This window comes from Schistocerca nitens, chromosome 11 (assembly GCF_023898315.1).
Source record: "Schistocerca nitens isolate TAMUIC-IGC-003100 chromosome 11, iqSchNite1.1, whole genome shotgun sequence".
Classification (NCBI taxonomy): domain Eukaryota; kingdom Metazoa; phylum Arthropoda; class Insecta; order Orthoptera; family Acrididae; genus Schistocerca; species Schistocerca nitens.
The window spans coordinates 27,834,423-27,861,991 of NC_064624.1; the positions used below are offsets into that span (position 1 = coordinate 27,834,423).

The 27,569-nt window shown below is 40.7% G+C and overlaps 1 protein-coding gene across 2 annotated transcripts in view; it reads left to right on the forward strand.

Moving 5' to 3' along the window:
- LOC126213131 (neprilysin-2-like) overlaps positions 1–27,569 on the forward strand; it is a 284,375-nt gene that overhangs the window by 237,845 nt on the left and 18,961 nt on the right. For both annotated transcript variants that reach the window (XM_049940746.1, XM_049940747.1), the window contains one exon: positions 22,086–22,254. In XM_049940746.1, the coding sequence (XP_049796703.1) occupies positions 22,086–22,254 (169 nt within the window). The remainder of the gene's footprint in view (positions 1–22,085; positions 22,255–27,569) is intronic.

Below are 27,569 nucleotides of genomic sequence, written 5' to 3' on the forward strand. Positions count from 1 at the left end.
ACAGTGTGAGGGAAGAAGAAGAGATGAATTAGAGGGGGAGTAGGAGATGGACATAGGGGGAAGGATCAGTTGAACAGGAGGGCTGGAGGAGATGGATACAGACAGGGGGATGAGCGGATGGAGAGAGAGAAAAGGGCAGGACATGGACAGAAAGTGGAGGTGTAGGAGATGAACAGGAAGAGGGGAATACAGGAGATGGGCAGAGAAACGGTGAACCAGGAGATGGACAGAGAGAGGGGCAGAAGGACATGGACAGAAAGTGGGGGTGTAGGAGATAAAGAGGAGAGAGGATGAGATGGACAGAAAAGGGAGAAGGAGGGGATGGACAGAAAGACGGGCAGGACGACATGGACAGAAATTGGGGATGGAGCAGATGAACAGATAGAGGGAGATGAGAAAAGATCGACAGAGAGAGGGGGTAGGAGAAGATGGGCAGAGAGAGGGGCAGGAGGGCATGGATAGAAAGAGAGGGTGTAGGAGACGATCAGGAAGAGAGATGAGGAGGAGCTGGACAGAGAAAGTGAGAAGCAAGAGATGGTCGAAGTGTGCCATAATTTCATACTGGAGCAATGCCAGCTACTCGGCTTGACACTTAATAGAGAGAAGTCTTCTAGTCCAGATACGATGTCAGTTAGGTTTCTTTCAAAGCACACTGATGTAATAGCTCATACTTAGCAATCGCATACAACTACTCATTCAAAGAACTGTCCCTAAGAACTGGAAAGTGGCCTAGGTCACACCAGTACTGAAGAAAGCGTATAGGAGTAATCCGCTGAATTATAGACTCATATCACTGACATCTATTTGCAGTAGGATTTTGGAACGTATACTGTGTTCGAACATTGTGAATTACATCAGAGGAAACGATGACTTGACAAATAGTATTAATGCAGAAAAGGTCGTTCTTGTCCTACACAACTACCTCTTTATTAGCATGACGTAATGAGTGCTATCGACACAGGATCTCAAGTTTATTCCATAGTTTTGCATTTCCAGAAGGCTTTTCAAACAATTCCGCAGAAGGGACTTCTAATCAAATTGCATGCCTATAAAGTACCGTCTCAGTTGCATGGCTGGTTTCGTCATTTCCTGTCAGACAGCTCACAGTTCACAGTAACTGATGGAATGGTGTTGTGTAAAACTGAAGTGGTATCTGGTGTTCCCCAAGACAGTGCTATACGCCGTCTGCAGTTCCTGTTACATATAAAAGGCTTAGGAGACAAACAAAGCAGCCATTTTTTAGACATCATTCTTCTGACTGATTTGATGCGGCTCGCCTGCAATTGATGTCTTGTGCCAAGCTCTTCATCCCAGAGTAGCACTTGCAACCTACGTTTTCAGTTATTTGCTGCGTGTATTCCAAGCTCTGTCTTCCCCTATAGTGTTTACCCTCTGAATCTCCCTCTGGTACCAGATATCCCATCATCCTTTCCCGTCCTCCTGTCGGTGTTTTGCATATATTCCACCCATTCTGCGGAGAACCTCCTTATTCATTACCTTACCAGGCTACCTAATATTCGACAACTCAAATGCTTTTGTTCTCTTCTGTTCTGGTTTTTCCACAGCCAATATTTCACTAACGATCTTTCACTATCATACACTGCTGTACTCCAAACGTACATTCTCAGAAATTTCTTCCTCAAATTAAGACCTATGTTTGATATTAGTAGACCTCTCTTGCTCATGAATGCCCTTTCTGTCAATGACAGTCAGCTTTTTATGTCCTCTTTCAATCATTGTTCATTTTGCTGCCTAGATAGCAGAAATCCTTAACTTCATTTACTTCGTAATCGACAATTCTAATGTTAAGTTTCTCACTGTTCTTATTTATGTTACTACTCATGACTTTCATCTTTCTTCGGTTTACTCTCAGTCCATATCCTATACTAATTAGACTGTTTATTCCACTCAATATATCCTGTAATTCTTCTTCACTTCCACTCAGGACAGCAACCTTATCAGCGAATGTTATCACTGATATCGTTTCACTTTTAATTTTAATCCTACCCTTGAGCCTTACTTTTAATCCCGTAATTGTTCCTTCGATACATAGATTGAACTGTAGAGACGAAAGACTATATCCCTCTCTTACACACATTTTCTACATCTACATACATAGTCCGCATGCAGTGGTACAGTGCGTGATGGAGGGTATCCTGTAGCACTATTAGTCACTTCCTTTGCTGTTTCAAAAAATCGCAAACAGAGCGAAGAAGAAACGACTGTCTGTGCGCCTCCATACTGGCTCTAATCTCTCATATCTTCCTGGTCCTTATTCGGAATGTACGTTAGTAGCAGTGGGATCGGTCTGCAGTGAGCTTCAAATGCCGTCGTCTATCTTTCATCAATACCAGTCCTTCAAATTTTCTCAGAAGTGTTCCTAGAAAAGAACGTCTCCTTCCCTCCAAGGATCTCATTTGAGTTTGCGAAGCATTTCCATAATACTTGCATGTTGTTCGGACTTACTGGTAACAAATCTAGCAGCCCGCCTCTGAATTGCTTCGATTTCTTCCTTTAAGCCGATGTGCTGTGGATCCTAAATGCTGTGTCAGTACTCAAGAATGGCTCGCACTCTTGCTCTGTATGCGAGCTATTTTACAGATTAACCACGCCTTCCTAAAATTCTCCCAATAAAATAAGTCGAGCATTTGTCTTTCATACTACAATCCTTACTAGCTTGTTCCACCTCATATCGCTTAGCAACGTTGCGCCTAGATATTTAATAGATGTGACTGTGTGACTGTGTCAAGCATGGCACTACTAATGCTGTATCCGAACATCAAGGGATTGTTTTTTGCTACTCATCGACATTAACTTACGTTTTCCTACATTTAGAGCTAGCTGTCATTCATCGCACCAACTAGAAATTTTGCTTAAGTCGTCTTGTATCCTAGAAACATGGAATATCTCTCTTGCTCTTCAGTGGTTTTCAGGACCTCATGCGAGAAAAGGGCAAATCGAGCTTTACACGAGTGACGCTTCCTAAAACCGTATTTATTCGTGGAGAGAAGCTTTCCTGTATCAAGAAAATTTATTATTTTCGAACTAAGAATATATTCAAGAATTGTGCAGCAGACTAACGTTAAGGACAGTGGCCTGTAATTTTACGGATCCGTTCCTTAAGCTGTCTTGTATACAGGAGTAACCTCCGCTTTTCACCAGTCGCTTGGGACTTTGCCGTGGCGATGACTTCGGGACAAATGCTTAGCTAAGTGAAGGGCCATTGCCGTAGAGAACTCACGGTATAACCGAACTGGTATTCCATCCGGACCTGGAATCTTATTTACTTTCAAATGTTTCAGTTGTTTCTCTGCGGCAGGGATGCGTATTGCTATGCCCTTCCTACGGCAGTCCGATGGTCAACCGACGGTACGTTTGTACGATTCTCCTGCGCGAATGGCTTCTTAAACGCTATGTTTAAAACTTCAGAATTCCCTTAGCTGTCTTCAACTGCCACAGAAGACTCGTGAACGAGAGACAGGAAGGATGCATCAGACCAGCTTAGCGACTTTACAGACAGCCATAATTTTCTCGAGTTCTCGGCAAGATCGTTTGGTTCAAATGGCTCTGAGCACTATGGGACTTAACATCTATGGTCATCAGTCCCCTAGAACTTAGAACTACTTAAACCTAACTAACCTAAGGACAGCACACACGTCCATGCCCGAGGCAGGATTCGAACCTGCGACCGTAGCAGTCGCGCGGCTCCGGACTGAGCGCCTAGAACCGCTAGACCACCGCGGCCGGCCAAGATCGTTTGCTACGACATGAAGTTGGTAGTTGTTGCATACTTCGCGCATTGACTTTATAACTCTTGCCTGTCATCATTTGTGTGTTCTCTTTTGAATCTAGAGTGCAAGTACTCTTTCAGAATGTCCTGAATTTCGTTGTCAGAGGTCTTTTCCATCTTTAATCCACTTACTAGGCACATATTTCTCCAGAGCACAATTTACAATCCGTTTAAACTTTGTATTTAAATCCTATTCGTCTACTCATACTTGAAATAAATGATGTCAGCTCTTTCCCTAAGTGGGACGTTAACGACCTCTTGTCTGCTCTATCTAGCAAAAATACCCTCCTGCAGCCTTCTCGATTGATTTATTAACCTTAGTAACCGTAGTTGCTATAACGAGGTCATGATCACTGTACTGACACCGTCTACGGTCAGGTCTTTTTGTGGCTACCAAGTTCCAAGATATCTCTATTGTGTGTGGGCTGTCAAACTAGTTGCTCAAGACAGTTTTCGGAAGACGTGTTCAAAAGCACTTTTGCACGAATGTCTTCCTGTAACCTTGTGCAGTGAATCCGCAGACGTACCACTCTATGCTCGGTTGGCTAAAGTCCCCTCCAACTATCATTGCATGATCTGGGTATTTTCGCGCTATTGACCGTCGACTTTCTATAATGACTCTTGAGCTGTCACAGCGGAATCAGGTGGTTGGTAAAAACATCCAATAATTCACCTGATTTCGCTTAGGCGTGTTATACGTCACCAGGTAACTTCACTGTCACATTCAAATTCTACCTCAATAGAGACAACATTTCTGTCAGCTACAACGAACACCCCACTCCCCCCCCCCCTTCCCCCGTGGTGTCTAATTTGTGTTTTCAATATACGTTACATGAATCAATCTTGCACCATTTTATATTGTAGAACGCTTTTTCCAGGTCGACATATACTATGAATTTGATTTTTCTTCAGTTTTGCTTCCGTTATCAGCCGTAACGTCGGAAGTGACTCTCTGTAGCATTTTTCTTTCCTAAAGGCCAATTGATCATCATCTAACAGATTTTCATTTTCATTTCCCCTTCATCCGTATACTATTCCTGTCGGTAACTGGGATGCATGAGCTGTCAAGCTAACTGTCCGATAATTCTCGCACCTGTCGGCCCTTGCTATCTTTGCAATTCTGTGGATGATGTTTTTCCTAATGTCTGATGGTACATCGCCAGTCTTCGCACACCAATGCGAATAGTCGTTTTGGTGCCATTTCACACGATGATTTTAGAAATTCCGATCGAATTTATCTATTTCTTCTGCGTTATTTGCTCTTAAGTTCTAAAAAGGACTTTTAGAATCTGATTCTAATGCTGGAACACCTTTCTCTTCCCTATCGACTCCTGTTTCATCTACTATGACGTCATCAAACAAGTCTCCCCTCTCATAGAGGCTTTCAGCGTACTCTTTCCTCCTATCCTTTCTTAACTCTACATTTATAAGGGTAATTGTCACTACACCCTTAATATTACCGTTCTTGCTTTTAACATCACTCTATGCTGTGTTGATTTTTCTGTATCCTAAGTCTGGCCTTCCGACAATCATATATTTTTCGATTTCTTCATATTTTTCATGTAGCCATTCCGTCTTAGCTTCCCTTCGCTTCCTACATGAGTTCTATTTCTGTATTCCTGCATTTCGCTGAACATTTTTGTCACTCCTTTCGACGATGAACTGAGATATTTCTTCCGTTACCCATGCTTTGTTCACAGTGACCTTCCTTGTATCTGTATTTTTTCTTTTCAGCTTGTGTGATTGCCCTTTTTAGAAATGTCCATTCCTCTTCAACTAATATGCCTACAGGGCTATTTATTGTCGGCTCAGAGAATTTCCAGCGTGTCTCCTCACTCTTTAGTACTTCAGTACCTCTCTTTGCTTACTGATTCTTTCTGAGCAGTCTCTTTAAACTTTAGACTACTCACACTTTAGCCCACTTTTAATCAGTATTAAATTGTGATCTGAGTCTATATCTGCTCCTTACATTCTAGTATCTGATTTGGAAATGTCTGCTTGATTATCATCCAAGCTAACTGAAGTCTTCCAATATTCCTGGTCTTTTCCAAATGTATCTCCTCCTCTTGTGATTCTTGAACAGATTATTCGCTATTCCTAACTATTTCTTGCAGAATTCAATTAATCCTTCTCCTCACTCATTCCTACTGCAAACCCATATTTTACTTTAACTCCTTCCCTCGCTTCTGGGCCTACAACTGGATTCTAGTCTCCCATGGCCAATAGATTTTCTTCTTCCCTTACATACTGCATTACCCATTCAGTATACTCATACAGGTTCTATATCTCTTCATCTTCTGCATGTGATGTTGGCATGTACACCTGAGCTATTGTTGTCAGTGTTGGATTTCTATCGATGCTGATGAGAACAACCCTATCAGCGAACTATTCACAGTCTGCCTGTGTCATACCGACAATGTTTTATATATAAGTGTCGTCGCGAAAAATTTCGTTCCCTTCCTATTCATAACGAAGCCCCCATTAGACTATTTTCTGCTGCTGTTGATATGATATTGTCCTGTACTCATCTGACCGCAAATCCTTCTCTTCTTTTTGTTGCCCTTCACTGAAACACACAATACCTGGACTGAGCCTTGGAATTTCCCTCTTCGGATTTTCTAGCTCCCCTGTGACGTTCAAGTCAGTTATTGGTTCTTCAATCTTTTCCCCATGGTCACCTCGTCTTCGGTAATCCTCTTCCAGAGATCCAAAGGGGTGACTAATCTGGAATCTTTTGCATACGGAGAGACCATCGTCCCACTGTTCCAATTACAGGCCTCTCAAGTCTTGTGGATACACATTGCGTGTCTTTCACGCAGTGATTTCCACTACCTTCTTCATCTTCATGCCGTTGATCATTCCGGATTCTTCTGCCTTTTAGGGGCAGTTTCCCTGCCCAAGGGCAAGATGTGACTTCTTATACTGGGAGTCTTTGGTTGCCAATGCTGATGATTTTCATTCTAAGTTCAAGCATTGGCTAGGATCCTACCTGGGACCCAGGATGTTTTGATTACTAGACAAAAGTACTACGCCTAGACTGTAATTTACTGTCGCATAAAGTCATCGTAAGATCAATCGCAATTGCAAAATGATTTAGATAATATATCTGTATGCTGCGAAAAGAGACAGCTGATGCCAAATAATATAACGTGTGAGGTCATCCAAACAAGTACTATAAGAAGACCAGTAAATTATGCTTACATGATAAATCACACAAATGTAAAGACTGTGAAATCAGATAAATACCGAGGGTTTACAATTACGAATAACTTAAATTGGAATGATAACATGGATAATGTTTTCGGGAAAGCGAACCAAACACTGCATTTTATAGACAGAATAATTAGAAAATGCAGTAGATCTAGTAAACATACTTACATATTTCTGTAGGGTACGAGGTACGATTAATAGAAGACATTAGAAATTTCAAATAAGGGAAACCCCTTTTGTTTTATCGCGAAATAAGAGGGACGGTGTCACGTTTATGATACAAGAGTTTTGGCCTGCACTCTTTAAAACAAAGGCACCTTTCATTGTAGCGAGACCACCAACTTTCTCCTAGGAATGGGAAAATATTTTCTTGCCACCCACCTACATAAAGAGAAATGACCCTCACAATAATATAAGTGAAATTAGAGCTCACACGGAATGATTTAAATGTTAGTTTTTCCCTTGTGTTCCTCAAGAATGGCATGGAAGCGAAATAGTTTGAAGGTGGTTAGATGAACCAACTGCAATGGACTCAATTGTGAATTGCAGAGTACTCTCATGTAGAAGCACGTGGAGGTATTTGTTTTGTAAATAAAACCCACCTTTTCTTGCTGCACTGTATTTTTTTTTATTTCTCCCAAAAGCGTTTCGCCTTTTTCACTTTAAGGCATCATCCATGGGATATAGAATAACACAAATTTGTTTTGATACGTGTTATTTGTAGATTATACAGCAGTTCACGTCTCTTTTCTTATGTTTCATAATCTACAAATAACACATATCAAAACAAAAGTGTATCAATCTAGATCTCACTGATGGTGCCTTTAAGTGAAAAAGACGAAACGCGTCCGAGAGAAATAAAATACAGTGCAGCAAGAAAAGGCTGTTTTTGTTCAGAAAACAGTTATTTGTCTTTTGCTGCTGACGATGGTCATCCGAACAAACTCGTAGATGGAAGTGTGAGTCCGTCACACAGTAACAATATTTATTCATTGTGTAATGTGTATGGATTCATGATTCTTCTGAGTAAGTCAATGCATACTTTAATTCTGACGCTTCATTCCGTTGGTAAATACTTAATGCAGTAAGTACGTAATGCTTTGCCACAGTGACATTGGGTAACTAAACAGAATCTGTGAATTTCATATTTTCATTGATGAAAGTTTAGTTACAAATCGTAATCAGCGTTCCATGGCCATATTCGTCTATTCATTAGCTCTAAAGAACAATATGTTTCTGCATTTATATAAAAAATTATGTTGCACCAAAATCTCCGTGATGAAACCGTCACAAGGACAGAGTAGAAAGCGAAATGGTCACCTTTTCCTGTATTGTCTTTTGTAAACATCCATGATCGTTGACTCTAGTGATACTGGAAATATCTGTCGACGTAGGTGACACATTTCATAAAATCTTTTCAATACACAGTTTCAGAGACGTTTTGCAGCAGTGTTAGTAGATCATATACTACATAGGATCTTGTGGCAGGGAATAATCCAAACTAATCACACAAAGAAAAGGAAAGCGATCCAGTTACTGTGTTAAGAAGATGATGAATGAATATGTTTTCTTCGTGAAACTGAATTGGATCATTACCCTCCATAAATTTCTACGTAGGAGATTATAAACCCACTTAGAAAACTCTTGAAGTGTTTAATGTGAATAGTAGAGTACTGTGTATGTCTGCACTTCTCCAACATTAAGTAAAAGTTGTCACAAACTTAGTGAAGAGAAAAAAATTGTAGTCATCTGCAATATTTTTTACTACTACATTAACTGCTTTTGTTACTAGTTATAGTTATAACTAACAAATATTTTTTATATTTCTTTCATGTTGCACTATGATATTTTTGTTATTAACTCACATTCAATATTTTATCGTGTTTTCGCTATATTTTATGTCTGCTTAATGCGTGACAGTTAATTTGTTTTCTTTATTCGCCTCAATGCTGATATTCTTTCAGCTCCAGTGTTTCAAAACGTTGCTCAGTTGCCAGCTTTGAGGTGCAATTCTAGCTCTTGTATATTTCCACTCTGCCACTGTTCTCTGAAGTTACCTGTGACATTTGTCTCAGGAGACCAGATTCATGGCGTGATGTTGTCTACATCCCGGTCTTCGCAACATTTTTCTTCCCAGTAAGAACAAAATGTCTACTGAGAGGTCAATTTGTGTGCCAGTAATTTTTCTCCTTTATTCAAAAAAGCGAGTATATTCAAATCTAAAGATCTTGTCTGTAAAGATGTTTTTAAGTTAATTTTGACCATAATAGTTAGAAGAGGGGCAGTAGCCTTTTCAATAGTTGCAGGGGCAACAGTCTGGATGATTGACTGATCTGGCCTTGTAACACTAACCAAAACGGCCTTGCTGTGCTGGTACTGCGAACGGCAGAAAGCAAGGGGAAACTACAGCTGTAATTTTTCCCGAGGGCATGCAGCTTATACTGTATGGTTAAATGATGATGGCGTCCTCTTGGGTAAAATATTCCGGAGGTAAAATAGTCCCCCATTCGGATCTCTGTGCGGGACTACTCAGGAGGACGTTGTTATCAGGAGAAAGAAAACTGGCGTTATACGGATCAGAGCGTGGGATGTCAGATCCCTTAACCGGGCAGGTAGGTCAGAAAATTTAAAAAGGGAAATGGATAGGTTAAAGTTAGATATGGAGGGAATTAGTGAACTTCGGTGGCAGGAGGAACAAGACATCTGGTCAGGTGAATACAGGGTTATAAATACAACATCAAATAGGGGTAATGCAGCAGTAGGTTTAGTAATGAATAGGAAAATTGGAATGCGGGTAAGCTACTACAAACAGCATAGTGAACGCATAATTGTGGCCAAGATAGATACGAAGCCCACGCCTACCACAGTAGTACAAGTTTGTATGCCAACTAGCTCCGCAGATGACGAAGAGATTGATGAAATGTATGATGAGACAAAAGAAATTATTCAGATAGTGAAGGGAGACGAAAATTTAGTCATGGGTGACTGGAACTAGATAGTAGGAAAGGGAAGAGAAGGAAACGTAGTAGGTGAATACCGAACAGGAGTAAGGAATGAAAGAGCAAGCCACCTGGTAGAATTTTGCACAGAGCATAAGTTAATCATAGCTAACACTTGGTTCAAGAATCATAAAAGAAGATTGTATACATGGAAGAAGCCTGGAGATACGAAAAGGTTTCAGATAGATTATATAATGGTAAGACGGAGATTTAGGATCCTGGTTTTAAATTGTAAGACATGTGGACTCTGATCACAATTTATTGGTTATGAGCTGTAGATTAAAACTAAAGAAACTGCAAAAAGGTGGGAATTTAAGGAGATGGGACCTGGATTTACTGACTAAAACAGAGGTTGTACAGAGTTTCAGGAAGAGCATAAGGGAACAATTGACAGGATTGGGGGAAAGAAATACAGTAGAAGAAGAATGGGTAGCTTTGAGGGATGAAGTAGTGAAGGCAGCAGAGGATCAAGTGGGTAAAAATACGAGGGCTAGTAGAAATCCTTGGGTAACAGAAGAAATATTGAATTTAATTGATGAAAGGAGAAAATATAAAAATGCAGTAAATGAAGCAGGCAAAAGGGAATACAAACGTCTCAAAAATGAGATCTACAGGAAGTGCAAAATGGTTAATCAGGGATGGCTAGAGGACAAATGTAAGGATTTAGAGGCTCATATTACTAGGGGTGAGATAGATATTGCTTAGAGGAAAATTAAAAAGACCTTTGGAGAAAAGGGAACCAATTGCATGAATATCAAGAACTCAGATAGAAACCCAGTTCTAAACAACGAAGGGAAAGCAGAAAAGTGTAACGAGTATATAGAAGGTCTATACAAGGGGGATATTGTTGAGGACATTATAGAAATGCAAGAGAAGGTAGATGAAGATGAATTAGGAGATGTGATACTGCGTGAAGAGTTTGACAGAGCACTGAAAGACCTACGTCGAAACAAGTCCCCAGGAGTAGACAACATTCCATTAGAACTACTGACAGCCATGGGAGAGCCAGTCCTGACGAAACTCTACCATCTAATGAGCAAGATGCATGGGACAGAGGAAATACCCTCATACTTCAAGAAGAATATAATAATTCCAATCCTAAAGAAAGCTGGTGTTGACAGATGTGAAAATTACCGAACTATCAGTTTAATAAGCCATGGCTGCAAAATACAAACACGAATTATTTACAGACGAATGGAGAAACTGGTAGAAGCCGACCTCGGGGAAGATCAGTTTGGATTCCGTAGAAATGTTGGAACACGTAAGGCAATACTGACCCTACGACTTATCTTAGAAAATATATTAGGGAAAGGCAAACGTGCATATCTAGCGTTTGTGGATTTGGAAGAATCTTTTGACAATGTTGACCAGAATATTCTCTTTCAAATTCTAAAGGTAGCAGGGGTAAAATACAGGAAGCGAAAGGCTATTTACAATTTGTACAGAAACCAGATGGCAGTCATAAGAGTCGAGGGCCATGAAAGGAAAGCGATGTTATCAATCTATATATTAAGCAAGCAGTAAAGGAAACAAAAGAAAAATTCGGATTAGGAATTAAAATCCATGGAGAAGAAATAAAAACTTTGAGGTTCGCCGATGACATTGTAATTCTGTCACAGACAGCAAAGGACTTGGAAGAACAATTGAACGGAATGTAAAGCGTCTTGAAAGGAGGATATAAGATGAACATCAACAAAAGCAGAACTAGGATAATGCAATGTAGTCGAATTAAGAATGGTGATGCTGACAGAATTAGATTAGGAAATGAGACACTTAAGTAGTAAAGGAGTTTTGCTATTTGGGGAGAAAAATAACTGATGATGGTCGAAGTAGACAGGATATAAAATATAGACTGGCAATGGCAAGGAAAGCGTTTCTGAAGAAGAGAAGTTTGTTAACTTTGAGTATAGATTTGAGTGTCAGAAAGTCTTTTCTGAAAGTATTTGTATGGAGTGTAGCCATGTATGGAAGTGAAACGTGGACGATGAATAATTTAGACAAGAAGAGAATAGAAGCTTTCGAAATGTTGTGCTACAAAAGAATGATGAAGATTAGATGGGTAGATCACATAACTAATGAGGAGGTATTGAATAGAATTGGAGAGAAGACAAATTTGTGGCACAACTTGACTAGAAGAAGGGATCGGTTGGTTGGGAATATTCTGAGGCATCAAGGGATCACCAGTTTAGTATTGGAGGGTAAAAATCGTAGAGGGAGACCAAGAGATGAATACACTAAGCAGATTCAGAAGGATGTAGGTTGCAGTAGGTACTGGGAGATGAAGAAGCTTCCACAGGATAGAGTAGCGTGGAGAGCTGCATCAAATCAGTTTCTGGACTGAAGACCACAACAACAAAAGCAACAACAATAGTTACCGTTAGGCCATGACTACTTCACTTTCTTAAAATGTAAAGGAAAAAGATGCGCTTTTGCTCACAATTCTAGACTTTATTAAAAATAACTCCCTGAAGCCCCAACCGTCAGGTACTTACCATATTACTTTGTTGTTATTTGAACATGCCGATTCCAACCGCACACATTTCATAATTATAGTGTAATGATGAAACAAATGTGAGTAAAGAAATAGTTACTACAAATAATCGCTTACCCCTTCTGTTTCATGCTACAGACGAAACCTAAATACGATTTACACTATAATAACAAAGATTTTGCACATTATTCTGGTGTTCCTTTCAAATGTTAAAATTTGAAATACCTGTACATGCACATAAAAAATTAATATCTCATAGAATAACTATATATAAAAAGATACATTTTTTCTACTCTGAGACTTGGCTATATTTATGGTGATTGTTTGCAGTAGGTTTCAGACATGCACACACCATTACAAATATCAAATTCAGTTGTTTGAAACAAATTTATGAGTAACGTTTTTAAGGAAAACCGGTCTGTCAATATTAATTGTCTTAGAAGTAAATATTCTGAGTGTAATAAGGCAGCATAAATCACTCAACAAAAGCAAGGCCTTTTGTCCAGATTGTATGCCAGTCAGGTTCCTTTCGAGGCATGCTGATATTATCGCTCCATACTTAGCAAACATGTGTAACTGCTCGCTCGTCGGAAGACCCATACTTAAAGACCGGAAAATTGCACAGGTCACACCAGTACCCAAGAAAGGAAATAGTAATAATCCGCTGAATTACAGACCTATATCACTAACGTCGATTTGCAGTACGATTTTGGAACATATACTGCATCAAAACATTACGAATCACCTCGAATAAAACGATTTATTGACAAACAGCCAGCGCAGATTTGGAAAATATCGCTGTTTTGAAACACAACAAGATCTTTATCATCACAAAGTAATAAGTGTTGTCGATAGGGAATGTTAAACTGATTCCATATTTTTAGATACCCTGAAGGGTTTGACACCGTTCCTCGCAACCAACTTATAATTAAATTGGCAGAACACATACTAAGTATAAAAGGTCTATTAAAGAGATTGCCTGCTTTATGCTTGTCCGCCCTCTTCTGGAGTATTACTGTCTGTTGTGGGATCCACATCAGATAGGTTTGACGGAGGACACTGAAAAAGTTCGAAGAAGAGTAGGTCGCGAAATAGGGGAGGAAGTGCCATGACCACGATACGCGAACTGGGGAGGCAATCATTAAATCAGAGGTGTTTATCACTGGAGCAGGATCTTCTCATCAAATTCCGATCACCAACTCTCTGCTCAATATGTGAAAATATTTTGTTGGCACCCACACACACAGAGAAGTGATCATCACAATAGGAAAGGAGGAATCAGAGCTCGCACAGAAAGATTTAATATGCTGTTCAAGAGTGGAATAGTAGAAAAATATCTTAAAGGAGCTTCAATGAACCCTCTGCCAGGCACTTAATTTTAAACTGCAGTGTAATCATCTAGATGGGCACTCATTAGCCAGAACATTATTATTACCTACCTAATTAGCCTGTATGTCCACCTTTACACAGATAACAGCTGTGACGCGTCGTGGCATGGAAGCAGTGCCGCTGGAGGGAGCGGGCACCACATCTGCACAATCAAGTCACCCGACTCCCGTAGATTCCGGGGAGGCGGGCGAAGAGCTCTGACACCATGTTCAGCCACATCCCAGATGCGTTCAACTGGGTTCATATCAGGCGACTTTGGGGGCTAGCACTATAACTGGACCTCACCATTGTGTTTCTATAACCATTCCTTCACACTCCTGGTCTTGTGACATTCGCATTGTCTTGCTGAAAAATGCCATTGACGTCGGTAAACATGTTCGTCATGAAAGGGTGTACATATCCTGCAACCAGTGTACGATACTACTTGGTCACCGTAGTGCCTTGCATGACCTCCACTGAACCTATGGATACCCATGTGAATGAAACTTCCTGGCAGATTAAAATTGTGTGTCGGACCGAGACTCAAACTCAGGACCTCTGCCTTTCGCGGGCAAGTGTTCTACCAACTGAGCTACCCAAGCACGACACACACACACACATTAATTCTGCATGGTTCGCAGGAGAGCTTCTGTAAAGTTTAGAAGGTAGGAGATTTGGAAGGTAGGAGACGAGGTCCTGCCAGAAATAAATCTGTGGGAACGGGGCGTGAGTCGTGCTTGGGGACTTCAGTTGGTAGAGCACTTGCCGGCGAAGGGCAAAGATCCCGAGTTCGAGTCTCGTTCCGGGACACAGTTTTAGTCTGCCAGGAAGTTTCATATCAGCGCACACTCTGCTGCAGAGTGAAAATCTCATTTTGCAAACATCCCCCAGGTTGTGGCTAAGCCATGTCTCCGCAATATCCTTTCTTTCAGGAGTGCTAGTTCTGCATGGTTCGCAGGAGAGCTTCTGTAAAGTTTGGAAGGTAGGAGACGAGATACTGGCAGAAGTAAAGCTGTGAGGACGGGGCGTGAGTCGTGCTTGGGTAGTTCAGTTGGTAGAGCACTTGCCGGCGAAAGGCAAAGGTCCCGAGTTCGAGTCTCGGTCCGGCACACAGTTTTAGTCTGCCAGGAAGTTTCATATCAGCGCACACTCCGCTGCAGAGTGAAAATCTCATTCTGGACCCATGTGAATGCTCCTCAGAGCATAATGGTGCCGCCGCCAGATTGTCTCTATCCTGCATTGCCGGTCACAAGGAGCTGTTCCCCTGGAAGACGACGGATTCGCGCCCTCCCATCGATATGATGAAGAAGGAGTTGATTACACCGTGCAGTGCTCCGCCACTTTGCCAACGTCCAGTGCGAATGGTCACGTGCCCATTTCAGTCGTAGTTGCCGATGTCGTGATGTTAATATTTACATGCAAACGGTTCAGGGCCTCTGGAGTCCCACTGTTATGAGTGTTCGGTGCATTGTGTGTTCAGACACACTTGCACTCTACACAGAATTAAAGTCTGATGTTAGTTCCGCCACAGTTCGCCGCCTGTCCTGTTTTACCAGTCTGCCCAGCCTGCGACGTCCGACATCCGTAATGAAGAGTGGCGACCCAGTCCCGGGATGTCTGGACGTGGTTTCACCTCGCTTTCGCCACTTGTTGAAGTCACTCACCACAGCACTCCCCGAACACCCAACAAGTCGTGCAGTTTCCAAAATACTCACGCCTAGCCTTGGTCAAACTCAGACAGATCGCATGCCTTCCCCATTCTACTCACGGACAGCAAGCTCGCTGATACTATATGCATCATATGTTTGTGTGAGTAGCAGTCAATCCTTCCCATGTGACACTGATATCGCCTGGGTGGATTTATATCGATAGTTGATCGGTGGGCATAATGTTCTGGCTGATTGGTGTAGACGTAAATGTAATATGGAACATCGGTGTTTCACAGTGAAACTTATGAGTTAGCAAGTCTGTGCAGGTGGTAACAGAATTAGGACGAGTAACGGAAAAAGTACCAGGAAGATAGGAAGAAGACCTTCATACAAAAGACCACTCTTCTAAGCAAATGTCCTACATGGGCCAAAGTTACTGGATTCATGCAGAAGAAGAAGAAGAAGTAATAAATACATTTATATCAGGCAGCTGTATTATCTGTGAAGGTCTCATCATTAGCAAAAAAAAAATTATTCGATCGATTTGGGCAAACGTGGTTTAAGGAACAGGGTTCAAGTTTGTCACGCGGGATTAGCCGAGTGGTCTAGGGCGATGCAGTCATGGACTGCGCAGCTGGTCCCGGCGAACGTTCGAGTCCTCCCTTTGGCATGGGTATGTGTATTTGTCCTTAGGATAATTTAGGTTAAGTAGTGTGTAAGTTTAGGGACTGATGACCTTAGCAGTTAAGTCCCATAAGATTTCACTCACATCTGAACATCAGAACATCTGGTTCAAGATTAATGAGTTATGCACCCATCAGTTCATCATTAAAACTGCTCTGATCAATAGCGTTAAAAAGAAGCAGCTGTTTGGAACGTTGATAAAGCGCCATAGGATAGGTGCAGGATATACTACTCTGTGTAAGACATGGATGATCGTCTCCCATTTGAAACTTTGAAACTAAGTTAAGAAATGTATTATGTGATGTTTCCGTTACATTTCATGTGGCACTGATTGTGGGGTGGTTACAAAACCATATGAGAATGGTAGCTGCCAATTAGTAGTCTTGCAAAGGACAGATGGCGTTGTCTTGTACAAAACACACCACACGGATTTGGTGAATTTTTGGTCTGTGTATACAGGTGTCTGAAGTGAAACTTAATTGCTAACAATTTGGGGACATGTGTGTGACAGGGCAGCTCTATTCATACAGTTCTCAGTTCTTACAAATCTATTGCAGCTTTCCACCTTCCAGTGGGGGATCAAAATCGTCAGACATCCTTAACTCAAAATGGGGTTTCGTTATCAGTTAATCTACTCGCAGTTAATATTCATTTCTTAGTACGGATAGTATTCGTCAGTGAAATGTAATACCAATGAAGTTACGCAACAGTTAGTAACTTAACTTTTGAAACTGCCGGTTTATTGGCACTTCTGGAAAGAAAGACACTCTCATACTCTCGTGCGATCAGCAAATTCAGTGTAAAATTTTGTGTGTGTAATGGAACCATTTTTTTTCTTTGGTCATCAATCTACTGACTGGTTTGATGCGGCCCGCCACGAATTCCTTTCCTGTGCTAACCTCTTCATCTCAGAGTAGCACTTGCAACCTACGTCCTCAATTATTTGCTTGACGTATTCCAATCTCTGTCTTCCTCTACAGTTTTTGCCCTCTACAGCTCCCTCTAGTACCATGGAAGTCATTCCCTCATGTCTTAGCAGATGTCCTATCATCCTGTCCCTTCTCCTTATCAGTGTTTTCCACATATTCCTTTCCTCTCCGATTCTGCGTAGAACCTCCTCATTCCTTACCTTATCAGTCCACCTAATCTTCAACATTCGTCTATAGCACCACATCTCAAATGCTTCGATTCTCTTCTGTTCCGGTTTTCCCATAGTCCATGTTTCACTACCATACAATTCTGTACTCCAGACGTACATCCTCAGAAATTTCTTCCTCAAATTAAGGCCGGTATTTGATATTAGTAGACTTCTCTTGGCCAGAAATGGCTTTTTTGCCATAGCGAGTCTGCTTTTGATGTCCTCCTTGCTCCGTCCGTCATTGGTTATTTTACTGCCTAGGTAGCAGAATTCCTTAACTTCATTGACTTCGTGACTATCAATCCTGATGTTAAGTTTCTCGCTGTTCTCATTTCTACTACTTCTCATTACCTTCGTCTTTCTCCGATTTACTCTCAAACCATACTGTGTACTCATTAGACTGTTCATTCCGTTCAGCAGATCATTTAATTCTTCTTTACTTTCACTCAGGATAGCAATGTCATCAGCGAATCGTATCATTGATATCCTTTCACCTTGTATTTTAATTCCACTCCTGAACCTTTCTTTTATTTCCATCATTGCTTCCTCGATGTACAGATTGAAGAGTAGGGGCGAAAGGCTACAGCCTTGTCTTACACCCTTCTTAATACGAGCACTTCGTTCTTGATCGTCCACTCTTATTATTCCCTCTTGGTTGTTGTACATATTATATATGACCCGTCTCTCCCTATAGCTTACCCCTACTTTTTTCAGAATCTCGAACAGCTTGCACCATTTTATATTATCGAACGCTTTTTCCAGTTCGACAAATCCTATGAAAGTGTCCTGATTTTTCTTTAGCCTTGCTTCCATTATTAGCCGTAACATCAGAATTGCCTCTCTCGTCCCTTTACTTTTCCTAAAGCCAAATTGATCGTCACCTAGCGCATTCTCAATTTTCTTTTCCATTCTTCTGTATATTATTCTTGTAAGCAGCTTCGATGCATGAGCTGTTAAGCTGATTGTGCGATAATTCTCGCACTTGTCAGCTCTTGCCGTCTTCGGAATTGTGTGGATGATGCTTTTGCGAAAGTCAGATGGTATGTCGCCAGACTCATATATTCTACACACCAACGTGAATAGTCGTTTTGTTGCCACTTCCCCCAATGATTTTAGAAATTCTGACGGAATGTTATCTATCCCTTCTGCCTTATTTGACCGTAAGTCCTCCAAAGATCTTTTAAATTCCGACTCTAATACTGGATCCCCTATCTCTTCTAAATCGACTCCTGTTTCTTCTTCTATCACATCCGCCAAATCTTCACCGTCATAGAGGCTTTCAATGTATTCTTTCCACCTATCTGCTCTCTCCTCTGCATTTAACAGTGGAATTTTCGTTGCACTCTTAATGTTACCACCGTTGCTTTTAATGTCACCAAAGGTTGTTTTGACTTTCCTGTATGCTGAGTCTGTCCTTCCGATAATCATATCTTTTTCGATGTCTTCACATTTTTCCTGCAGCCATTTCGTCTTAGCTTCCCTGCACTTCCTATTTATTTCATTCCTCAGCGACTTGTATTTCTGTATTCCTGATTTTCCCGGAACATGTTTGTACTTCCTCCTTTCATCAATCAACTGAAGTATTTCTTCTGTTACCCATGGTTTCCTCGCAGCTATCTTCTTTGTACCTATGTTTTCCTTCCCAACTTCTGTGATGGCCCTTTTTAGAGATGTCCATTCCTCTTCAACTGTACTGCCTACTGCGCTATTCCTTATTGCTGTATCTATAGCGTTAGAGAACTTCAAACGTATCTCGTCATTCCTTAGTACTTCCGTATCTCACTTCTTTGCGTATTGATTCTTCCTGGCTAATGTCTTGAACTTCAGCCTACTCTTCATCACTACTATATTGTGATATGAGTCTATATCTGTTCCTGGGTACGCCTTACAATCCAGTATCTGATTTCGGAATCTCTGTCTGACCATGATGTAATCTAATTGAAATCTTCCCGTATCTCCCGGCCTTTTCCAAGTATACCTCCTCCTCTTGTGATTCTTGAACAGGGTATTCGCTATTACTAGCTGAAACTTGTTACAGAACTCAATTAGTCTTTCTCCTCTTTCATTCCTTGTCCCAAGCCCATATTCTCCTGTAACCTTTTCTTCTACTCCTTCCCCTACAACTGCATTCCAGTCGCCCATGACTATTAGATTTTCGTCCCCCTTTACATACTGCATTACCCTTTCAATATCCTCATACACTTTCTCTATCTGTTCATCTTCAGCTTACGACGTCGGCATGTATACCTGAACTATCGTTGTCGGTGTTGGTCTGCCGTCGATTCTGATTAGAACAACCCGGTCATTGAACTGTTCACTGTAACACACTCTCTGCCCTACCTTCCTATTCATAACGAATCCTACACCTGTTATACCATTTTCTGCTGCTGTTGATATTACCCGATACTCATCTGACCAGAAATCCTTGTGTAAGCGTAGGCTTCCGCGGCCATTGTCTTCTTCAATAAAATTCCTCAGGGTATCAGACCGCATCGTCATAATTTAAAATGCGCCAACGTTTCAACCAGCGTTGCAGCTAGCCTTCATCAGGGCCTTACGTTAACGTAATTTTAAATTATGACGATGCGGTCTGATACCCTGAAGAATTTTATTGAAGGAGAAATCCTTGTCTTCCTTCCACTTCACTTCACTGACCCCTATTATATCTAGATTAAGCCTTTGCATTTCCCTTTACAGATTTTCTAGTTTCCCTACCACGTTCAAGCTTCTGACATTCCACGCCCCGACGCGTAGAACGTTATCCTTTCGTTGATTATTCAATCTTTTTCTCATGGTAACCTCCCCCTTGGCAGTCCCCTCTCGGAGATCCGAATGGGGGACTATTCCGGAATCTTTTGCCAATGGAGAGATCATCATGACACTTCTTTAATTACAGGCCACATGTCCTGTGGATACACGTTACGTGTCTTTAATGCAGTGGTTTCCATTACCTTCTGCATCCTCATGTCGTTGATCATTGCTGATTCTTCCGCCTTTAGGGGCAATTTCCCACCCCTAGGACAAGAGAGTGCCCTGAACCTCTATCCGCTCCTCCGCCCTCTTTGACAAGGCCGTTGGCAGAATGAGGCTGACTTCTTATGCCGGAAGTCTTCGGCCGCCAATGCTGATTATTTATCAAAATTTGGGCAGTGACGGGGATCGAACCCGGGACCGAAGACGTTTTGATTATGAATCAAAGACGCTACCCTACGTTGCAAATCTATTGAATTAATTAACCTGCATACAATGTTGCTAGGCAACGTAATCTATAAGGTGATATGTGTCTCAATTAAAACACAACCGGCCGGCCGCTGGTGGCCGAGCGATTCTGGCGCTACAGTCTAGAACAGCGCGACCGCTACGGTCGCAGGTTCGAATCCTGCCTCGGGCATGGGTGTGTGTGTTGTCCTTAGGTTAGTTAGGTTTAAGTAGTTCTAAGTTCTAGGGGACTTATGACCTCAGCAGTTGAGTCCCATAGTGCTCAGAGCCATTTTTTTAAAACACAACCTCGATATTCTAAATGAACTTTCGGTTCATTTTTGTCAAAATCAGCTCTTGTCTCAAAATTAATTTCCGACATTGTGCATTACGTCCAAGCGCGTTTCCAGCTATTTTACGCGATTTACTTGACAGCTCGATCACGCACTAGCGTGTAACGTATTTCAAATCGAGCGCGCAGGTTTCAGTTTTCCCTAATGGGCTAAACGACTCTTTTGTCGTAACGTGATGTGTCTAATTCACGTATAGTCTAAATTAAACTGGATTTGTCTCCATTTGGGTCAAAATCACAAAACAAAATTCACCGCATAGGTCAGCGGAGTGTACACGCGCACTTTTGGCACTCGTCTCAGAGTAAAGTCCGCAAATAAATTCACACTCTTTTTGTGCATATAAAAATCAAAACACCTTTATATTAGACAGACAAATTATGACATTCAATTGCTAACCAAACATTTCCCATTCTGAATAAGCTTCAAGAACTTATATTTCATAATCAATAAAATTTGATCGCCTGAGAGAAACTATTAGTTGTCTGAAACGGATTCAGGTTACAGTCAACTCATGTCTGGACGATGACGTCACTAATCGATACTTGCTTGGAATGAACGAAATACCAGTACTGAAAAATATTGTCCGTTGAGTAATTTACTTTTATAACAAATTTGGTACTCCTTGCTTCGCTACAACGTGCAGCAACAGTCTCTGCGACTAGTGTAGTTCAAACTGTTGAGTCAAAAGACTTATGAGTTGAGTTAGCGAAACACATTTCAAAACTTCTGTCTGGGAGTCATAGTCACCCAGGACACACTAGAAAATGTTTGGACAGGACACTCGTTCGAATTCCCAGTCTCTCCCTTATCAGTACCCTACCCACTTCCATTGGTGATCATTGCCACATTCAACTGTGACCAGTCTGTAAAACTTACATGCACAGGGATTCCAATGCAGATGCCTTGGCAGTTAGTGTCAGGCCATCATAGTTGCCCTATTTACTCTGTAGAATTTTGTAAGCCAGTAGTTTGATGACGTCTCACGCTATGCAATAACCCTTCCAAACACCAATGGAGAACCCTACCAGGCAGATCTATCACACAAGAAAGTCCTCCAGTACCACATGCAGAGGTTTTCCAGTAGATTGCCAGTAAGCGGACAGAACAATAGTCTTCCCTTGGTCGCCATGCATACCTCTCTCCCTGTAAGCTACTACTCTGCTATTGTCTTAATGAGTGTTTGGTCCATGAGCGTTCCATTGTAGCTGGACGTCAACTCAACCCTCTACCTGGAGAGCTTGCTCAACGTGACCAAGTTCCTGATGGACTACTCCTTTGGTCAACTGCGACAGCCCATCAACAAGACTTCATGGACCACCCACGGAGCGTCAGCTACTGTAAACGCCTTCTACGACCCCAGTGAGAACTCCATATGTGAGTACTCTGTACTGTAGCTTCTGTGCTACCAGAAAAGTGGTATTTGCAGCATACAAGATTTGGACGATCCAAAGGGCACTTTTTGTGTGTGTCACACAGTTTACACTTCTAAGATTCATTGCTTTTATAATTGCTGCGACTATATGAAACATTACATGAATTTTGTTTTTCGTTTGTCTCATTCTGTAATTGCAGAGGGGGAAGGCGTTGATTATCTCTTTGTTCTCCCAGACAAACCAAGCAGGATAGAAGATGGAGGTGAGACGTCGGAGATCCAGTTCATATGTGTGTGTGTGTGTGTGTATGTGCGCGCACGCGCGCATGTGCGCGTGCATGCGTTCCAACATAGTCCTGAAAAATGACTTCCAAGGAAAACTTAGATGGTGGCCTTTTCCACTTTGCTCCACACTCAGACGATTCGAAAGTCTGTGCCCAGAGATCAGTTTCTTGAAGCAGTATGACACAGTTCTCAAAAAACCTTGAAAAATCACCATCGAAGATCAGGTTTCAGAGCTCTGTTAATCACTCCACCTAAAGTGTGACAGCATACAAATGATTTCAAAGTGCAGTCATTGCAATCTTGTCGTAATGATTTTCTATTACTTTTGTATCAATTAAATATATTTTATCAAAATTAATGCCAATTAATAAACCTTTAATCATGATTGATTAAGAAAAATTAACAACCTATAAAATTAATTTAATAAATAATTTAAAACAGTAAATTAATATATAATATTTTTACTTACACTATTATATAACTAACTATATACTAACACTAATATTAGTGTATTACTATAAAATTATAAATCATAAGTAAAGAATTTAAAACATAACAAAAAATCTGATTATATGCAGTGAATTCTTGGGAAATGACAAAAGAAGACTTGAAGCCAGGCACAAAGATTTATTGAAGTTGTAAAATTTCAAGTAAAGAGAAGGTCTAAAAATAAATAAATTGGGGTGTAAGAAAGAGCTTGCAAAAAAAAAAATTCTGTTTGTTTTTACTGTTCATTAGAAAATAAATTAAATTTTTTTTACAGGGATACAAATGGTCTAGTTGTTCAATGAATATAGCTGCCCCATCTACAACACTGTTCAATCTTTAGAAATCTTTGATTTGATGTTTCACAGTTTGTACCCAATTTTATTTTTTCGAAAATAGTAGCATTTTCATTCAATTATTAATTAAAAATAAAAGATATTACCTTCAATAGAAATTATGATTCCATATAATTGGATTACAAACAGCATATGTATCAGACTTCATTCACGATGTCTATGGAGTGTTTTAATATGCTAAATATTTAAAAGGAAACAGTCATAAGAGTATGGGGCTTATAACCTGTATCCAAAAGTGAAAGTGAGTTAGCTGTTTAGTGAAATTAGCAATAAAATCTGGAACTCTGGTTCACAAGAAGTACTTTTTTGCTTTTAAAATTTTCAATGGCAGCTAGATAACAGAAAAGGCTACAGTCAATAGATAGAAAAAATATGTCCCTAACTCTTTTTGTGTTTTGCATCTCCCACATTTTACAAACTGGGAGGCCAGAATCACTGTGTAAAGATTACCACTGCCCAGGATAGTTCAAGTCTGGTGATATCGGTGTCTTAATTTGACTTTCTTGAATACATGATGCCAAGCTACAGAGCTATCTCAAAAGTTGTAATCTGCCCCACCAAACAGCAATGTGGTCCAGATTTGATATTAATGATTCCCTCTACCATAGGAACATTCAGCCCTATAAATATTACACACTAAAGCTTAGTTGAAACCTTTCCTAAAAAAATTGCTAGTTGTAATCTGAATTAATGGTCTAGAATAGAGATATTTCTATTTACTTTCACTATACTAACATAATTCCTCGTATTTCACCTCCATTTATAGCATTTCGTTTTTAACGAAATCATGTCAGTGTACAAAGTTTGCTATTATTATTGCAAAACAATCCATAACAACTCTTTCTCCAGCATACCATGGAAAAATAATAATCCTATTAATCGTATGTAATGAAAAAGAATCATCATATCTTGAGAACCACAGTGTTGCTGCTTCATATTTAAACCTCTCTGGTCTGGTTTAAGTTTTTCACTTAAAGATGTCAGTCATGTAGACTGTGAAAAGTTTTCTGTTGAAGGTCTTCTGATCCACAATAGATGGCACTCGCCTTGCTCTCGCCAATCGTCTTTTCCTCTCTCCTGAGCATAGCCTTATGGTATTGCCTAAAACGAAATGGTCGCTACCTACTTCACTTCCTCTGTAAAAACTTACATCTTGCTTGAGATTCTTTGTTTTATCATTAATTATTATATTGTCAAGCATAGACATTGATCCTTGTGCACTCCATGTAGACTTGTGAATATCTTTCTTTCTATACAAGTATTAAAACTATTGAAAGAAGCATATTGGTGTAGTTCCTGCCAATTATTATTAAGAGTCCTGTCTCCCAATAATCCTACTATCCCTGGTACAGGTAGGTTTGCAGCCTGGAATATAGCTTTACAAAAGATGGAATATCTCTCTTATAATTTACATTCAAACCCATTCACCAGTCCTGGACTATCAGAAAGGGCATTTTTTTCTAGTAGAAACCTATATCGCGTCTTCCCGCTGTTTAATTGCAGATTATTAAATATTTGCCACATTAGAGCATTTGCCAGCGAAAGGCATAGGTCCCGAGTTCAAGTCTCGGTCCGGCACACAGTTTTAATCTACCATAAAGTTTCATATCAGTGCACACTCCGCTGCAGAGTGAAAATCTCATTCTGGAATTTGCCACATTCTCTATGACCATTTCCTCCCAGTCAACCAACACCACTGTCGGTCTCAGCCATATTCCTTCAGCATCTTCATCACGACAGTGCAAAGGTAGTTCTACCACATTTTTATCTGCCTTGGCCACAAATGGAACTCCTGAACACACTCCCCTAAACTGACAACAAAACAACACTCTTTTTCAACTCCTATTTTTCCTTTTATTTGATTGAGCAGATCTACCCCAAAAGCGTCCACCCCTGGTAGCTGAGTGGTCAGTGCGACAGAATGTCATACCTAACGGCCCGGATTTGATTCCTGGCTGGGTCGAAGATTTTCTCCACTCAGGGACTGAGTGCTGTGTCACCATTTCATCCCCATCGACATGCAAGTCGCCGAAGTGGCGTCAACTCGAAAGACTTGCACCAGGCGAACGGTCTACCCAACGGGAGGCACAAGCCACATGGCGTTTACATTTATCCCAAAAAACAACTTTACGATTCGCAGAGGAGCGAGTAATACCTGAATTCTGTTTTCTAATATTGAAACGTGCAATGGAACTTTCCACTTCATTGATTTCCCCAACTTACCTGTCACCCCAACAATATTCACTCCTGTTACTGGCGTGGTCTGCAACTTCATCTGCTTAGCCATTGACTCATACCATGTCTGTGATATCCGACACATAACATTTCCATTGTCTAGGGAAGAGTTCATGGGAACATCCCTATTTCAGCTTAGCTGAGTGAATAGGTGGTTCCCATTCACTTCCTCCATGAAGGACCTGCTCTGCATCTAATGATTTTGCACTAACGTGCAGTCACCTACCACAGTCGACTACGTCCAGCTAATCTCGTTCTTCACATTTATGTATGGTTCACAGATTTCCCAGTCTGTCCAACAGTTTCAGACTGCAACGCCCTTCCAGATATTTTGCCAGTATTACTTTGTCCATCACTGACTCATCACCATTATATTCAGATTAACTAACTTACACACCATCTTCATCTCAAACAAATTCCTGCGTACTTTGTTTCCGTTTCCCCTCATACTCGTTTTCGATTTTTTCTTCCTCTTCAGACTTTCTCTCCTCTTCCTTCTCACACTGCAGGCTACTCTGTCAATACTGACACTCCACGTGTATAGCATACTATGCCTGTCATTTCGATTGTTCACTCTTATCTGGTGTATTAAATCTCCTGTAGTTTCTTGGCTCTTCAATGGTTTAAACTCCTCGAATACTTCCCATAAAATTAATAAATCCCTTAGTGCATTGGACTTGCGTTGAGGACACCATTTCAAATCCAGCAATCCACATTTAGGTTTTCTGTCACATCTAAATCTTTTTGGTGATGAGCTATCTTTCCCTTCATTTAAAGCTATATTTTGAGCTGTCTGATTATTTCCATTCCCAATAACCCTTAGTCTTCCTCCCCTTCTGCAGCTTAAAGAACTCGCCGCTTCATCTCTATTCTCCTTTCAATCTCTTTGTTCTTTCCATTAGGTCCTCCAAATGTGTGGTGCCTTGTGGCTTCCCCCTTCTCCCCCCTTCCCCAGCTCACAATGTTGCTCCTGTCCAACCTCAACAGGAGATAATCCCTGTTTCCTGGCCACACTCTCTCAAGATGAGTTTACCATTCACTTCTGTCTAGGTGTTCATCATTCCCATCTGTATAATGTATCTGCTCCCAGTCACGATTGACATTCCATGTGTTTGGCTTTCTATGCCTGTCGTTTCTGTTGCTTGCACTCATCTAGTCAAGTAAATTTTCAGTAGTGTCTTTTTTTTAAAACTCTCTGAACACTTTCCATCAAATTAGTAAATCTGCCAAAACTGTTTCTAGGCAACCACCATTTGCTACACCTGTGTAGGCCATTTATTCTCAGGACCAAGCCATAACTGCCTCAGCATCCAATTTGTTACAACAATATTTTGTCTTAGTAACTCACTTTTATGCTCTCTATCTGTGGGATACTGCTCTTCCCTTCCAAGAAATCCCTCAATACAGGTTGCTGTTTATCGTTAAACAATAATTCAGACAAGAACACCAGCTCATATTCTGATATTAAATCGCAGATTACCGCGACTTCAGGTGCCCACCTATATTCTTCACTACCCAGATGACATTTTATAAATGACACTTTTTCTTTATCCGATCAATATCTGGGTAACACATTACGAAAATCTTTCAGAAGCCCTACAGGATGCTTATTTTTCGTAGGACGAAATACGCAAAACGTTTTACAACTACCAAGCAAGATTTCTGCAAGTACAATTGTATTGCTATTAATATTGCTATTACTAATTATTTTATTGCATTCTTCTTAAATATATTGTTCAAATATCGTGCATTTATTCTCTATCAACTGGGACTATATGCTCATTTGCGTCTTAATCACTTCATAGAGCTCATTGCAAATATGTGTAAGGTATACACATCTTGGGAGACACACAGATGGGTCAGGGGACACTCTGCATAGGGAGGTGTGACGTGGTGATCATACTGATGGATGTGGGCAGGACGTGTGGCTAGCAGAATGCGTGGCAGATGGAGCA